The sequence below is a fragment of the Acipenser ruthenus genome, chromosome 38 (assembly GCF_902713425.1).
Source record: "Acipenser ruthenus chromosome 38, fAciRut3.2 maternal haplotype, whole genome shotgun sequence".
NCBI lineage: Eukaryota > Metazoa > Chordata > Actinopteri > Acipenseriformes > Acipenseridae > Acipenser > Acipenser ruthenus.
Genome location: NC_081226.1, coordinates 296,771 through 310,000, shown reverse-complemented (window position 1 = coordinate 310,000; position 13,230 = coordinate 296,771). Strand labels below are relative to the sequence as shown.

Genomic DNA, 13,230 nt, shown 5'->3' with positions numbered 1-13,230 from the left:
TGCCTCTGTTTTCCCCTGTAATAGAATTAACTAGCCAGTGCCTTGTTCATTTATCAGCGCCTCGCTGCCCCCATCATCACAGCTGCCACAGCTAGGGAGCAGAAGTTTGGCATCGCCCTGTAGAATGAACACAGTTTGCTTTGTAAAGTCGAATGAAACCTGCTGATTTGTGATTTGCATGATGTCATAAATGACAATTTTAAATTCTAGGGTGATGCAAAGCTTTTCATCCATGGCTGTACGTTGCCTCTGGGACTGCAAGTCCCAGATTAGTGCTAATCAGGTTCTGCGAAACCAGACTCCTGTGATCTAATAGAGGCTTGTGTTTCCTGACCCCCCCCCCCCCCGTCCCGCAGGGCTGTGTTTGATCTGGAGCTGCAGCTCACCATGGTGAAGGCACGGAGGGACTGTCTGCAGAAGCAATGCCAGGACTGGGCAGAGACAGCCAGGGGCAAACAGGGGGCCATCCTGGCACTGCAGCACAAGTGGCAAAGCATCATGGACTTCAGGCAGCTAGTGGTAAGGGAAGGATAGGGTGGCATGGCGGTCCAGTGGTTAGAGCAAAGGGGCATGTTACCAGGAATCCCAGGTTCAATCCCAGTTCAGCCACTGACTCCCTGTGTGTGAGCCTGAGCAAGACTCCGTCCTTCAGGATAAAAAACAAACTAGGTCCTATTGGCTAACTAATAGCCTATTTGTTTTTCTGTGGGTCTCTCGCTGTAGCGCGGCCCTCGATATATAGCAGATTCGTATTGGACCCTGACACCCGCGATATATCGAGTGGATGGTTTATCACAGAAACTGTAAAATCTCACCGGCACGAGGCTCTGAGAAGGTTGGACTCTGACAGTTTCTCTCCTGTCGTGGGGTATTTTTTTTTTTTATTTGTAGGATAAGAAGCAGGAGCAGATTCGGGGCCTCATCAAAGGAAACTCCACAGCCAAAGCTGAGCTGATGAAAGTCAAAGCAGAGGTAACCTCCTCAATCCACAGCTCTAACGGGAGTCTGATTCCTCTTTGAGACCAGAGATGCTGTCAACTGGGACTCTAATGTTTTTTTTTTATCTGTCTGTCTGTCTCTGTTTCTGTGTGTGTGTCTGTGTGTGTGTGTCTCTGTCTCTGTGTGTTTGTCTCTGTATCTGTCTCTGTGTGTGTCTCTATCCATGTGTGCGTCGGTGTGTCTGTCTATGTGTGTGTGCGCGTGTTTGTCTCTGTCTGTATCTGTCTCTGTGTTTGTCTATATCCGTGTGTGTGTCTGTCTGTCTGTCTGTTTCTGTGTCTGTCTGTCTGTATCAATGTCTGTGTGTGTCATGTGTGTTTGTCTCTGTTTGTATCTGTCTCTGTGTGTGTCTGTCTGTCTGTATCACTGTCTCTGTGTGTGTGTGTCTGTGTGTGTGTGTGTGTGTGTCTGTGTGTGTGTGTGTCTCTGTGTGTCTGTTTGTGTGCTTGCCCCCTCAGATCGAGCTCTTCGTACAGGACAGGCTGCAGCGTCACCAGAGGGATGTGGAGTTGGGGGCGCAGGAGATGCACAGCGCTGTCAGCACAGAGCTGCGGCAGTTTGGGGGCCTCTCCCTGGCCGCACTGTCCCGGAGGAACGTGGACGGGTGAGTCCTTCCCAAACCAGCTCATTTACCAACAGGACCCTGATCAGAGGGCACTGCTGTCTGGCGTTGGCCCGCGTCGCAGCGGTCAGGGCTACTGGATCTCCAGAATAAATACAAATCACAATCCGATTCAGGACATGACACTGAATCCATGAGGGAGGAAATAAAGGAGGTGAAACCGGCTGGTTTGGTCACTGCCGTCCACGTAGCCACAACGCGACTCTCCCCCTTTATCTTTCAACACTCGGGCAGCGTTTCAAAATCCGTCTGACTCCTCAGAGCGCTATCCACCAATCAGATTGGTTGCAGGGAGCGATCACATGGTGAACGAGCGAGCGCAGCGCATTCAGATCAAAAAAACAAAACAAAACAACAACTGAACTGGTAAACAAGTCTTTAAATAAAAGATTTGAAACGGTTGCAAATATAGGAATCTTTAATCAGTTTGTAGTATTATTATTATTATTATTATTATTATTATTATTATTATTAATGCACTCTTAGTACAGTAAAATACAGACCTACCCACATTGTTTCATTGATGAGCCTCTCTCTCCCTCTCTCTGCATCCCTCTCTCTCTCTCAATCTCTCTTCCTTTCTCTCCCTCCCCCCTCTCTCTCTCTCTCCCTCCCAACCTCTCTCCTCCCTCCCTCCCTCCCTCCCTCCCTCTCTCCCTCTCTCTCATCCCTCCCTCTCAGTGTACTGCGAGTTCCAGCTCACAAGCTCTCTATTCACCGTCTGGACGCCTCGGCTCCGTTTGAGTCACGAATCTTCGACAGCACCTGTCAGAGCCTGGCCTTCCCCCGCTACAGGGTGAGAGTCCGTCCTGAATCAGGACCCTCCCATTGCAGAGCAGGGCGATCCGTTCCAGGTTTTACTAGGAGTTTAATAAGACACGTCCCAGCTGTTACCTGTACACCGTAGACTCGTAGGAAAACCTGGAATGGGAGTCCTGTTTCCAAACCCTGGATTCTGAAACATGATTACCAGGTTTAGGTAAATGATTGAAGATGCTTGTGTGTTTGTCACTCTACACTCCCTCGGTGAGGTTTTCATACCCTCTCCTCTCTCGCTCCCTCCCCCTCTCTCTCTCTCTCTCCCCCTCTACCCCTCTACCCCCTCTCTCTCCCCCTCTCTCTCTCTCTCTCTCTCTCTCTCTCTCTCCCCCTCTCTCTCTCTCTCTCCCTCTCTCTCTCTCTCTCTCTCTCTCTCTCTCTCTCTCTCTCTCTCTCTCTCTCCCTCTCTCTCCCTCCTTCTCTCCCAGGCTCCGGAGCAGCTCAGCTTCCACACAATGGCTCTCAAGCTGGATCTGAGACGCCTGCAACACCTCCTGGAACTCAAGCAGAGCTGCTTACACAGCGTTCACCAGCAGGAGGAGCTGCTGCCCGCCGCTGATCTGCAGGGTAAAGTCTTACACACCTGCGCACGCACGCACACACATACCTAGTCTCTCTCGCACACGCACACACGCGCGCGCACACCTAGTCTGTCTCTGGCACACAGCACGCACGCACGCACGCACACACACACACCTAGTCTGTCTCTCTCTCACACACACACACACACTCCTACTCTCTGTCTCTCACACACACACACACACACACACACGGCCTTATGGAGATTTGCTAATTGATTCAGTTTTAGCTACATCTCAAGAAACTATTGTGATGAATTTTGACATGAGTGTTAACTGGAGGGGTTCTGCGTCTCTCTCCCTCTCTCCTCCCCTCCCCTCCAGCTCTGTTGCAGTGTGTGAGGTCGGAGGACAGGGAGTTGGTCACTAACCTCCTGCCCACTGTCCAGCATCTCTCCCAGCAGAGCAGCCAGTGTCTGGAGTACGGCTCTGAGGTCAAGGCGGCCGTGACGCAGTGGTGAGTGAAATGTCTTTAGAATATATGGCAGACCCTGATATTGATGCGATACAGCCCTCTGCAATTTGTTATGTTTGTTTCATTCATTTCCCAGGCATGGGGGTTGCACAGAGCATTCTTGTAACAGTTTCTGTGCAATGGTGGTATATATATCCCTGCAGATGATGACAATGTGAATTCAGTTGATTTAACCCCCTTCTCCTCTCTCTCTCTGTATCCCTGTCTCTCGCGCTCTCTCTCGCGCTCTCTCTCTCGCGCTCTCTCTCTGTATCACTCTGTCTTTCGTTCGTTCTCTCTCTCTCTCTCTCTCTCTCTCTCTCTCTGTACTCAGGTGGGAGCAGCCGGCTCAGCTCTGCCTCCCTGAGGAGAGGAGACACGGCCTGACCCTGCAGCAGTGGATCGAGAGGTGGAGCATGGCAGCCAAGGCACTACAGCAGAGACAAGGGGGCTGGCAGTGAGGCCTGGGGGGGAGGGGGTCCAGTGGTTCATGAAAAGGGGCTTCATACCAGGAGGTTCAAATCCCTCCTCAATCACTGTGTGCGACCCTGAGCAAGTCGCTTCACCTCCTTGTGCTCCGTCCTTCGGATGAGACCTAAAACAAACGAGGCCCTATTGGAAGTGACTCTGCAGCAGCAGTTGATGATGCAGAGTTCACCCCCCTAGTCTCTGGAAGTCTCTTTGGATAAAAGCGTCTGATAATTGACTCATTATTAATAAAAATAACACTGCACACACACAGCCAGCACCCATCTTTAGAAAGACTAGACGTTCCGTTCAGGGGGGTATTATTAAAGAAATGTATAATATTATTAGAATCAAAGCAAGGGGAGGCGTGACTGAGAATGTGGTCCCGCGGTGATTTCCAGATTCTCGTTCAGATTCGGATTGCAGATCATTTTCTGTGTCAGGAGGTGATGATTCGAAATGATTTACCAAGTGGACTTCAGAACTTCCCTTGTTGAAATGACTGTGGGTCAGGAATTTGAGTGCCAGCAAATCAGGGCCCTGCTAAATCTGATTTGAAAAAGTCACGTTTCTCACAGCATTAGAAAAAAAGGTCTGTAGGTTTAATAATAAGAGATATTTTTGCAGTTATGATGGATTTTTTTTTTGTTTTATGTATATGCTGGGGTCCGATTTGCTCAAACTCCTATCCCCTGATCATTTATATTGTATCCCCTTCAGTCGCTGTGTTTTTTTTTTTTTTTCAAAGTTAAGGGCAAGGCAACTTCTTAAACTCCTTAGACTTCACACAAACTCTTTAAAAAAATTCTAAATATAAAAACACTGTGACATGGTGGTGTATTTGGGGTAGTTTTGAATCTCAGGACTAGGTGTGGGGTCGGGTGAAAGTTTCAAACTATCGAGTTGAAATAAGACCCAGTAACTTTTAAAAAAAAAATAACAGTGCAGTTTAATGTATTTAGATGTAGGATTTACTTTGATCTGCTAAGTGTTTTTTTTTTTTTTTGTATTGTGGTTTGTCATGAATAAAACACATTCACTCATTTATTCTGTACTGAAGTCGTATAACAAACATTTCTGAACACCTCTATCTGCCTGTCTATCTATCTATTAATTAATTTTATAATTATTTATTTCTTAGCAGACGCCCTTATCCAGGGCGACTTACAATTGTTACAATATATCACATTATTTCCACATACAATTCCCCATTTATACAGTTGGGTTTTTACTGGAGCAATCTAGGTAAAGTACCTTGCTCAAGGGTACAGCAGCAGTGTCCCCCACCTGGGATTGAACCCACGACCCTCCGGTCAAGAGTCCAGAGCCCTAACCACTACTCCACACTGCTGCCCTATCTATATCTGTCTGTCTGTCTCGATCGATCGATAGATTAAATAGGCCATTATATTTCTTACAGTTTCACTTCTTGTACTCTGCATCAGAGGGTCAATTAAAAATGATTTAGAAAATAAAGAAAGCCCCATTAGAAGCCTTCTCCTTTTATATTTTGTTCATTTAAAAAAAAAAACACTCATCTGGTCCGTTTTCCAGCATTTCATAGTTTGCTTTACTATCATACAACAGCACTGCCCGATGCCCACAATTATGCGGTTGTGCCCATTTATTAAAAATGCATATTGAGATATTTTAAAACTTAGTTTCGCGCTGGGAAACTAATGGAGGAGGAAGCCAGTCTTTATTAATCATGAACTTCAAGTATATGGTGTACGATATTGAGAAGAGAAGAATTCGTTGTGCTGGCATGGGTAGTTTAAACTACATTGTAGAATAACCAGGTCGTGTTACACGGAAGTCTATTACAAAAGACCTCGGATACAGCAGGCAGGAAACGCTTTCTTACACAGAATTATAACTGCGTGGAATTGCGTGGTGACGTATGATCTAAAACAAGGGAAACATTTAAAAAAAGACTAGATTCTGTGCTAAGAAGAGTCTTGATGAGCCGAATGGCACTTTCTCTTTCCCAAACGTTTATTATAAACTGTAGCGCGGTTCTCAGGACTGATTTACGCGCTGTAGTTTATAACCTATCAATTTTGTTTTTCAATGCAGATTTTGACGTTCACAGTATCTTTTTTAAAACTCTTAAAATTAAAGCACACGATGAACACGCATCCTTGTGTAGACGGAAGGTTGCATGTGTCTCTTGCTGGGCTGGTATGTTTTTTGATGTACCCTTTTGTTGTGTCGACGCCGGACAGCGCGGGCGGAACGCCAGACCGCGAGTGAAAGCAGACTGGAGCTGTTATTTTGTAACATGCATATTTTATGAGTGAGAATTAAATTATTAACGAGCTCGCTTGAAAGATACAAAACAGAGTGTGAGCTCACTATTAAACTGAGGCAACACGAAGAAACTTTTTTTTTTTTCCCGGGAACAGCGGCTTGAAACCTGGTCCCAGGAGACCGGGAGAGCTGAGGCAAGGGTGCTGGATCAAACCCCGGGTCTCCCCTGGTGGTGCACCGAGCCCCGAAAGCTCGTCCTTGCTTCCTGCTTTAGCCTCTGTTTGAATGCTTTTGGGTTATATACAGCACTTGCATATCTGAGTAAAGCGTAGATTATACAGAATATATATATATATATATATATATATATATATATATATATATATATATATATATATATATATATATATATATATATATATATATATATATATATATATATAATATAATATAATAATAATAATGTCTCATGCGCTGCCTGTTTATATCTGGTCTTAGATTTTAGTAAATAACTTTATAAAGGAGGAAACATGGACAGAACTCACACGCTTTTATATAAACCGATAACCCTTCCCCAGTCCCCGCTCTGACGCGTTTTCAGCCGTGCTGCTGTCGGTTAATTTAACGGCAGGGAAGCCCAATAGAATATGGAGGCGGGTGACGTCCTGCCCTGCCCAAAGCAAATTCGCAGCCCCCACCCGAGACCTGCTGAATAAATACGCCCAGCAGCGGGATTTTAAAACCATGAACCCCCAATGGAACCGATCCCGGCGTTTACCATCCTCTGCGCGCTGTTGCATATAGGTAAGGCGCCGAGATCGATATATTAACAACGCGTCAATGGCTTGGATGAAATCACCATCCTTTAGGAGCTCAAATGAAGTAAACGCTTGTAGGCATTGACTAAGGAGATGGATACCATACATGTGCGCGTTAATCGAAAAATAAAATATAATAATAATAATAATAATAATAATAAAAAAATAATAATAATAATAATAATAATAATAATAATACGTGTAACGTGTTGTAAGAGGCGCATTTAAGTTACTTAGAGGTGAATGGGTCTGGCAGTGCTTTGGACGCTGTCCTTGGTGCTGAAAAAGACCCGCACTGTAAAGTCATGGCGTGCATGAGCTGTATGTGAGTTAGTGTCTCTATAAACTTTTTTTTTGTTTAGATATGCTTTAGAATTGTATTATTCGTTTATCACAGGAGGGGGGGGGGGGGGGGGGGAAGCTATCTTGGTCGGCTTAATCAATACTTGTTTTGTTATTTGTGGATTTGTAAGAAAGGGTGGGGCTCGGTGGGGACTTGCGGGAGTCAGAGATATAAGGCGTGGTACACTTTAGATTGAGAGGGGAGTATCGCGACTTCTTTTTTTAAAAAGATCATTTCAGAATGTCAGAATGCGTTTGATTATAGGACATCCAGGACCCGCGAATGCAAGGAGAAGTTTTAACGCTCGTGTAGCTTCATGGATCCGACTCTCTGGAACTCTCTCCCCGCTTCAGTGCGTGACGCTCCCACTGTCGCTCGCTTCAAGTCAGCTCTCACGACCCGCCTGTTCTCTCTCGCTTTCCATGCTCGTTAAGCCTGATATCTGCTATTAGCTGCTGTGTTGTTGCTACTGTATCATGTATTATGCATTTTCACTGTATTTAATATTATGCATTGTTTTTTCCTGTATAGCATGTATTATGCATTTCTCTGTATTTAAAGTATTATGGATTTTCTTGTTGTTACTGCATCTTGTAAAGCGCTTTGTGATGGTGGTCCACTATAAAAGGTGCTATATAAAATCAAAATTGATTGATTGATTGATTGATTGATTGTTCTATATAAATCGCGATGCGGGAGTTTTGTTTTGTTTTTTTAATCGACGTGCTCCTGTGTGTGTTTCTAACCGATGTTTTCGCTGTTGCTTCAGTTTCTTCTCTCAAATGCCTGACATGTACTGCGGAGGACTGGGCCTCCTGCCTGGGGACTGAAACAACCTGCGATGCCTCGGTGAGCTCCTGCGTTTCTGCCATCAGTACAGTGCTCACAGGTACGGAGCCGCGCCCGCTAACTAAACTGCTCTCCCTATTCAGCGAAGATAAAGTTCTGGTTAATGAAATCAATGCCTAACCAGCCCGCTGTCTCTTAATTAGTGTGTGAAGTAAACGCATAACTGCAACGTTATTATACATAATTACAATGTACTTAATGTGTAAATCCTTGTGCACGATATAACCCTAACCCCAATCCTAACCCTGACCCCAATCCTAACCCTGACCCCAATCCTAACCCTAACCCCAATCCTAACCCTGACTCCAATCCTAACCCTAACTCCAATCCTAACCCTGACCCCAATCCTAACCCTAACCCCAATCCTAACTCCAATCCTAACCCTAACCCCAATCCTAACCCTAACCCCAATCCTAACCCTAACCCTAACCCTAACCCCAATCCTAATCCTAACCCCAATCCTAACCCTAACTCCAATCCTAACCCTGACCCCAATCCTAACCCTAACCCCAATCCTAACCCTAACCCTAACACTAACCCCAATCCTAACCCTAACCCCAATCCTAACACTAACCCCAATCCTAACCCTAACCCCAATCCTAACACTAACCCCAATCCTAACACTAACCCCAATCCTAACCCTAACCCCAATCCTAACCCCAATCCTAACCCTAACCCCAATCCTAACCCTAACTCCAATCCTAACCCCAATCCTAATCCTAACCCCAATCCTAACCCTAACCCCAATCCTAACCCCAATCCTAACACTAACCCCAATCCTAACCCTAACCCCAATCCTAACACTAACCCCAATCCTAACCCTAACCCCAATCCTAACCCCAATCCTAACCCTAACCCCAATCCTAACCCTAACCCCAATCCTAACCCTAACCCCAATCCTAATCCTAACCCCAATCCTAACCCTAACCCCAATCCTAACCCCAATCCTAACACTAACCCCAATCCTAACCCTAACCCCAATCCTAACACTAACCCCAATCCTAACCCTAACCCCAATCCTAACCCCAATCCTAACCCTAACCCCAATCCTAACCCTAACCCCAATCCTAACACTAACCCCAATCCTAACCCTAACCCCAATCCTAACACTAACCCCAATCCTAACCCTAACCCCAATCCTAACCCCAATCCTAACCCTAACCCCAATCCTAACCCTAACTCCAATCCTAACCGCTTTCTGATACAATTGTGTATTTACAGCTATGGCTAAAAGTTTTGCATCATCTAGAATTTTAGGATTGAAAATATAATTAAAAAAAGAAACTATATGAATAATTGAGATATTTTATTTACATCATGTAATCAAAGAAACTACAAAACGATATCGCACATAAAGTCTACCGGAAGCCATAATAGTAGCACAGCAGTATTTCATGTTAGATTTCTCCATTTTCTGACAGTGTTCCATTAAGTATATATGGAAAACTACAAAGCGGAGGTGTGTAATTCAGTGTGTCAACATAACGCTATTCAGCGGGTTTCATTCGACTTGATGAAGCAAAATTAAGTTAATTCTAGAAGGTGATGATGCAAAGCTTTGGCCGCTGCTGTACATATATTGTGCAAAAAGAAATCAAATATAATTATCTCTACCAAGCGATGTCTAACAGTTCTCAGTGACGAAGCTAAGGCGCCCCATTCACACACAGCCCATTGCTGGGGTTCTTTCTAATGTAAATGGAACATGACTTTTCTAATGGTGCGCTTGACCGCGTTTTTCCTTCTTTCACTGTTCTGAACAAACCTCGCTTGCTTTTAAGGTGGCGGGAAACGTGTGACCAAAGTCTTCCGGTCGTGTTACCCCACTGCCCTCTGTGACAAGCCCGTCTCCTTCAACGTCACCACGTCAAGCGGGCACGTCAATTTAAAATGCTGCCAGACGGATAGCTGCAACACTGAACACGTGACGGGTGAATATAGAACCTGGGGGCGGGGGGTGCTTATCCGAGCTGACTCAAAGCTTAGATTTAACATTACATTTAAGCTTGTGGCAATATCAGATCACAGGGATATGGGGTGGGGTGGGTCTCTCTGTCCGTACAGCCGTCTTTCTACACCTATGCCATGGCACCTGGTCTGATTGAGATCAGTCGATTCAATGGGACGTTATCAAGCAAAAATCAGCGCATAGGAATGGGCCAGTAGGTACCGACTAGCGTCCCAACAGGTAGACTAGGTTCGGATCAAGCGCTTTAATGGACGTCGGATGTAGTAGCCGCTAGAGGGCGCTAAAAAGCAGTGTTGAAATAATAATAAAAAAAATATTTTAATGGTAACACAATTAGGTTTAGGGGTGGAGATTAGATTAGTGGTAGACATTAGGTTTAGGGGTAGGGGGTAGATTTAGGGGTTAGTAGGCTAGTAGGTATACCTACTGGCCCATTGCTGTGGGATTTGTTTGATAACGTCCCATTCAATCGACTGATCTCAATCAGATCGGCTGGCCACGGGCTTATCTGGCTGTCATGAAGCTCGGGTTTGACATTATTTAGCGGGGGAGAATCTCGGGATCTACCCATCAGATCATGTCTCCGTCTCCCATTTACAGCATCTGAAGACAGGCCGCTGGCTAAACTGGAGTGCTATGGCAGCTTTGGAGTGAAACCAAAATGCAGATCGAAAGTAAAATGCTCCGCCAGTGAAGACCACTGTCTCAAAATAGGTGGGTGAAAATTGGCAGGTCCGGGCCTCTCTACCGGAGCGTATCGGGACATGGGGGTGTCGGAGGCGGGCTGTCTGGGTGTCAGTGTATCACGCTGCAATGATTTCGCTGTCTGACCACTTCGTTGGGACTTACGTCCTTGGGTTTACACCCTGAATTGCAGGTGCAAATTAAGCTACACAATGGAAAACTGTTCTCTTGCTAAGGAGAGTCCAGGTTACCCAGATTAAAGGAAACTACATTTTACCCAGGACAGGGGAAACGTATCGCAGATTTAAAAAAGGAGGCTGTGTGGTCCAGTGGTTAAAGAAAAGGGCTTGTAACCAGGAGGTCCCCGGTTCAAATCCCACCTCAGCCACTGACTCATTGTGTGACCCTGAGCAAGTCACTTAACCTCCTTGTGCTCCGTCTTTTGGGTGAGACGTAGTTGTAAGTGACTCTGCAGCTGATGCATAGTTCACACACCCTAGTCTCTGTAAGTCGCCTTGGATAAAGGAGTCTGCTAAATAAACAAATAATAATAATAAAAATTAAAAAGTCCAGTTTTTCTGAGGCTTGGGGGGATGTAGTGTACAGTATGTTACTGACTTGCTTACTACTTTGGTTTAATTGCAGGAACCGAAGGGCGGAGAGAGGATGGCGTTAAGGGATGCGTTTCGAAAAGCCTCTGTGACGTGGACTCCCCAGCGTCGCGGTTCATCCAGGACTCCCTCACTGGGAGAAGATTCTGCTGCAAAACCAAAGATTGCAACAGCGCCCGGCCTCTAGATCCGAGCTCCCTGCTCATACTGATTCCCCTCTCAGCCTTCTTCCTCTGAACCATAGCGTGCCCTGCCACTCTGGCTCGAAATGGCTTCATCGAACCAATTCATTAAACCTCCATCCAGACCCTGCAGTCGGTCAGCCTCTCACTGTACCTGTTAAACAAACCTGGAGTGGACTGACGGCCCTCCAGGATCGTGAATGACTGATTAGACACCCCTGTTCTAAATAATACAACGCAGTCTTTTATTATGGTCTGAAACGGCATTGCAATGGTTCTGTACTGAGTTCTGTATTGAGAATTCATAGACTTCAATATAAATAAGTGAGTGTAGTTACCAAGGCATCAAAAGCCTACCATTGTAATAAATAAATAAATAAATAAATAAATAAATAAAATCCCTAAATATTACTAGTTACGTCATATGCCCTGCAGGTTAGATCAGCTAGTGTGTTCTAGTAGTAATCGCCAGCGCCCTCTAGTGCACAGCGAGTGTACTGCAGCATGAAAGACCTTAACGTGTTTTTTTTTTTCTAAGAACCGCACAGAATTGTTACAAACGGTATTACTACAGTAGAAGATAATGAGTGTGAAGCTACTGCAATGCTTGTAAGTGTTGCATAGATCTAATTTAATCAATTAAAACCCTCATCCACACCGTGAAGTCGTTCATGACCTCATTTTACCTGTTAAACAAACATGACGTGGACCGCGCCTCCAGGGCCGGGATTGGACAAGAAGCCGGGTTTATTAATTAGCATCGGTGCTTGGCTGCACTAAAACACACGCACGCACGCACGCACGCACACACACACACACACACACACACACACACCCTGAGATAAGAACAGAAACCCTTTCACAATTAACAATCAAAGACATACATTATATAATATTTACATGGTTATAAAATAAAAAAGGAAAGAAGTAATAATCTTCTATACATTGGGCAATATATCTATAAATATGATTTTTGATTCTCTGAGAGTGATCAGTCTCTACAGGTATTACAGTATGCTTGGCTTGTCGATCTCAATCACATGCAGCTCTCGGCTTGTTTTGGTATTCTAGCCATTCTGCAGAAGATAAAAGAGCAGAGGGTTAAGCTTAGAGAGACTGCCAGTGCACTGCAGTTAGATCTTGTGTTTTATACATACTGTATAGATTGTTCCAGCTATGTAGAGCCCCCTGCTGAAATCCATTTAACCCAAATCCTTCAGACTGTTAAGAGAGATGATTTTCCAAGCATTTCTGGTGCATATCATCTGCCGTAGACTTCAGGGATGGAACTGAGACCCCCATTTCATAGCAGTGTGATCCATTCCTGGTTTTCAGTTCAATAATAAGACACAGCTGAGCTTGTTACCTAGACACACTGTGTCTGATCAAGCTCATAGTAAAATTCTGGAATGGGTGACACTGCTGTGCAATAGGAGCCTTATTTCCATCTGTGTAGTTAATGTGAAGAGATCATTCTTTTTTTTTGTATGAGAGCTGTCGGGCGGTGGGGTTCATGTGAGAAGGGGCATTGTCAGAGTTCTTCCCTACCGGTTCAGGAGGTGTAAAGAGACTCATCCGAGAACT

The 13,230-nt window shown here is 45.1% G+C and overlaps 2 protein-coding genes across 3 annotated transcripts in view; both read left to right on the top strand.

Moving 5' to 3' along the window:
* LOC117433899 (HAUS augmin-like complex subunit 5) overlaps nt 1-4,692 on the top strand; it is a 12,887-nt gene extending 8,195 nt beyond the window's left edge. For both annotated transcript variants that reach the window (XM_059009211.1, XM_059009212.1), the window contains 7 exons: nt 357-519; nt 892-972; nt 1,458-1,603; nt 2,303-2,417; nt 2,869-3,007; nt 3,343-3,475; nt 3,807-4,692. In XM_059009211.1, coding sequence (XP_058865194.1) covers nt 357-519; nt 892-972; nt 1,458-1,603; nt 2,303-2,417; nt 2,869-3,007; nt 3,343-3,475; nt 3,807-3,933 — 904 coding nt within the window. In that variant the 3' untranslated portion in view covers nt 3,934-4,692. The remainder of the gene's footprint in view (nt 1-356; nt 520-891; nt 973-1,457; nt 1,604-2,302; nt 2,418-2,868; nt 3,008-3,342; nt 3,476-3,806) is intronic.
* A 2,201-nt stretch (nt 4,693-6,893) lies between these two features.
* On the top strand, nt 6,894-12,435 carry LOC131707116 (phospholipase A2 inhibitor and Ly6/PLAUR domain-containing protein-like). Its single transcript, XM_059009309.1, has 5 exons — nt 6,894-6,994; nt 8,121-8,240; nt 9,982-10,131; nt 10,770-10,883; nt 11,499-12,435. Exons 1-5 carry the CDS (start codon nt 6,946-6,948, stop codon nt 11,699-11,701), a joined length of 636 nt encoding a protein of 211 aa, XP_058865292.1. The 5' UTR covers nt 6,894-6,945; the 3' UTR covers nt 11,702-12,435.
* The last annotated feature ends 795 nt before the right edge of the window (nt 12,436-13,230 follow it).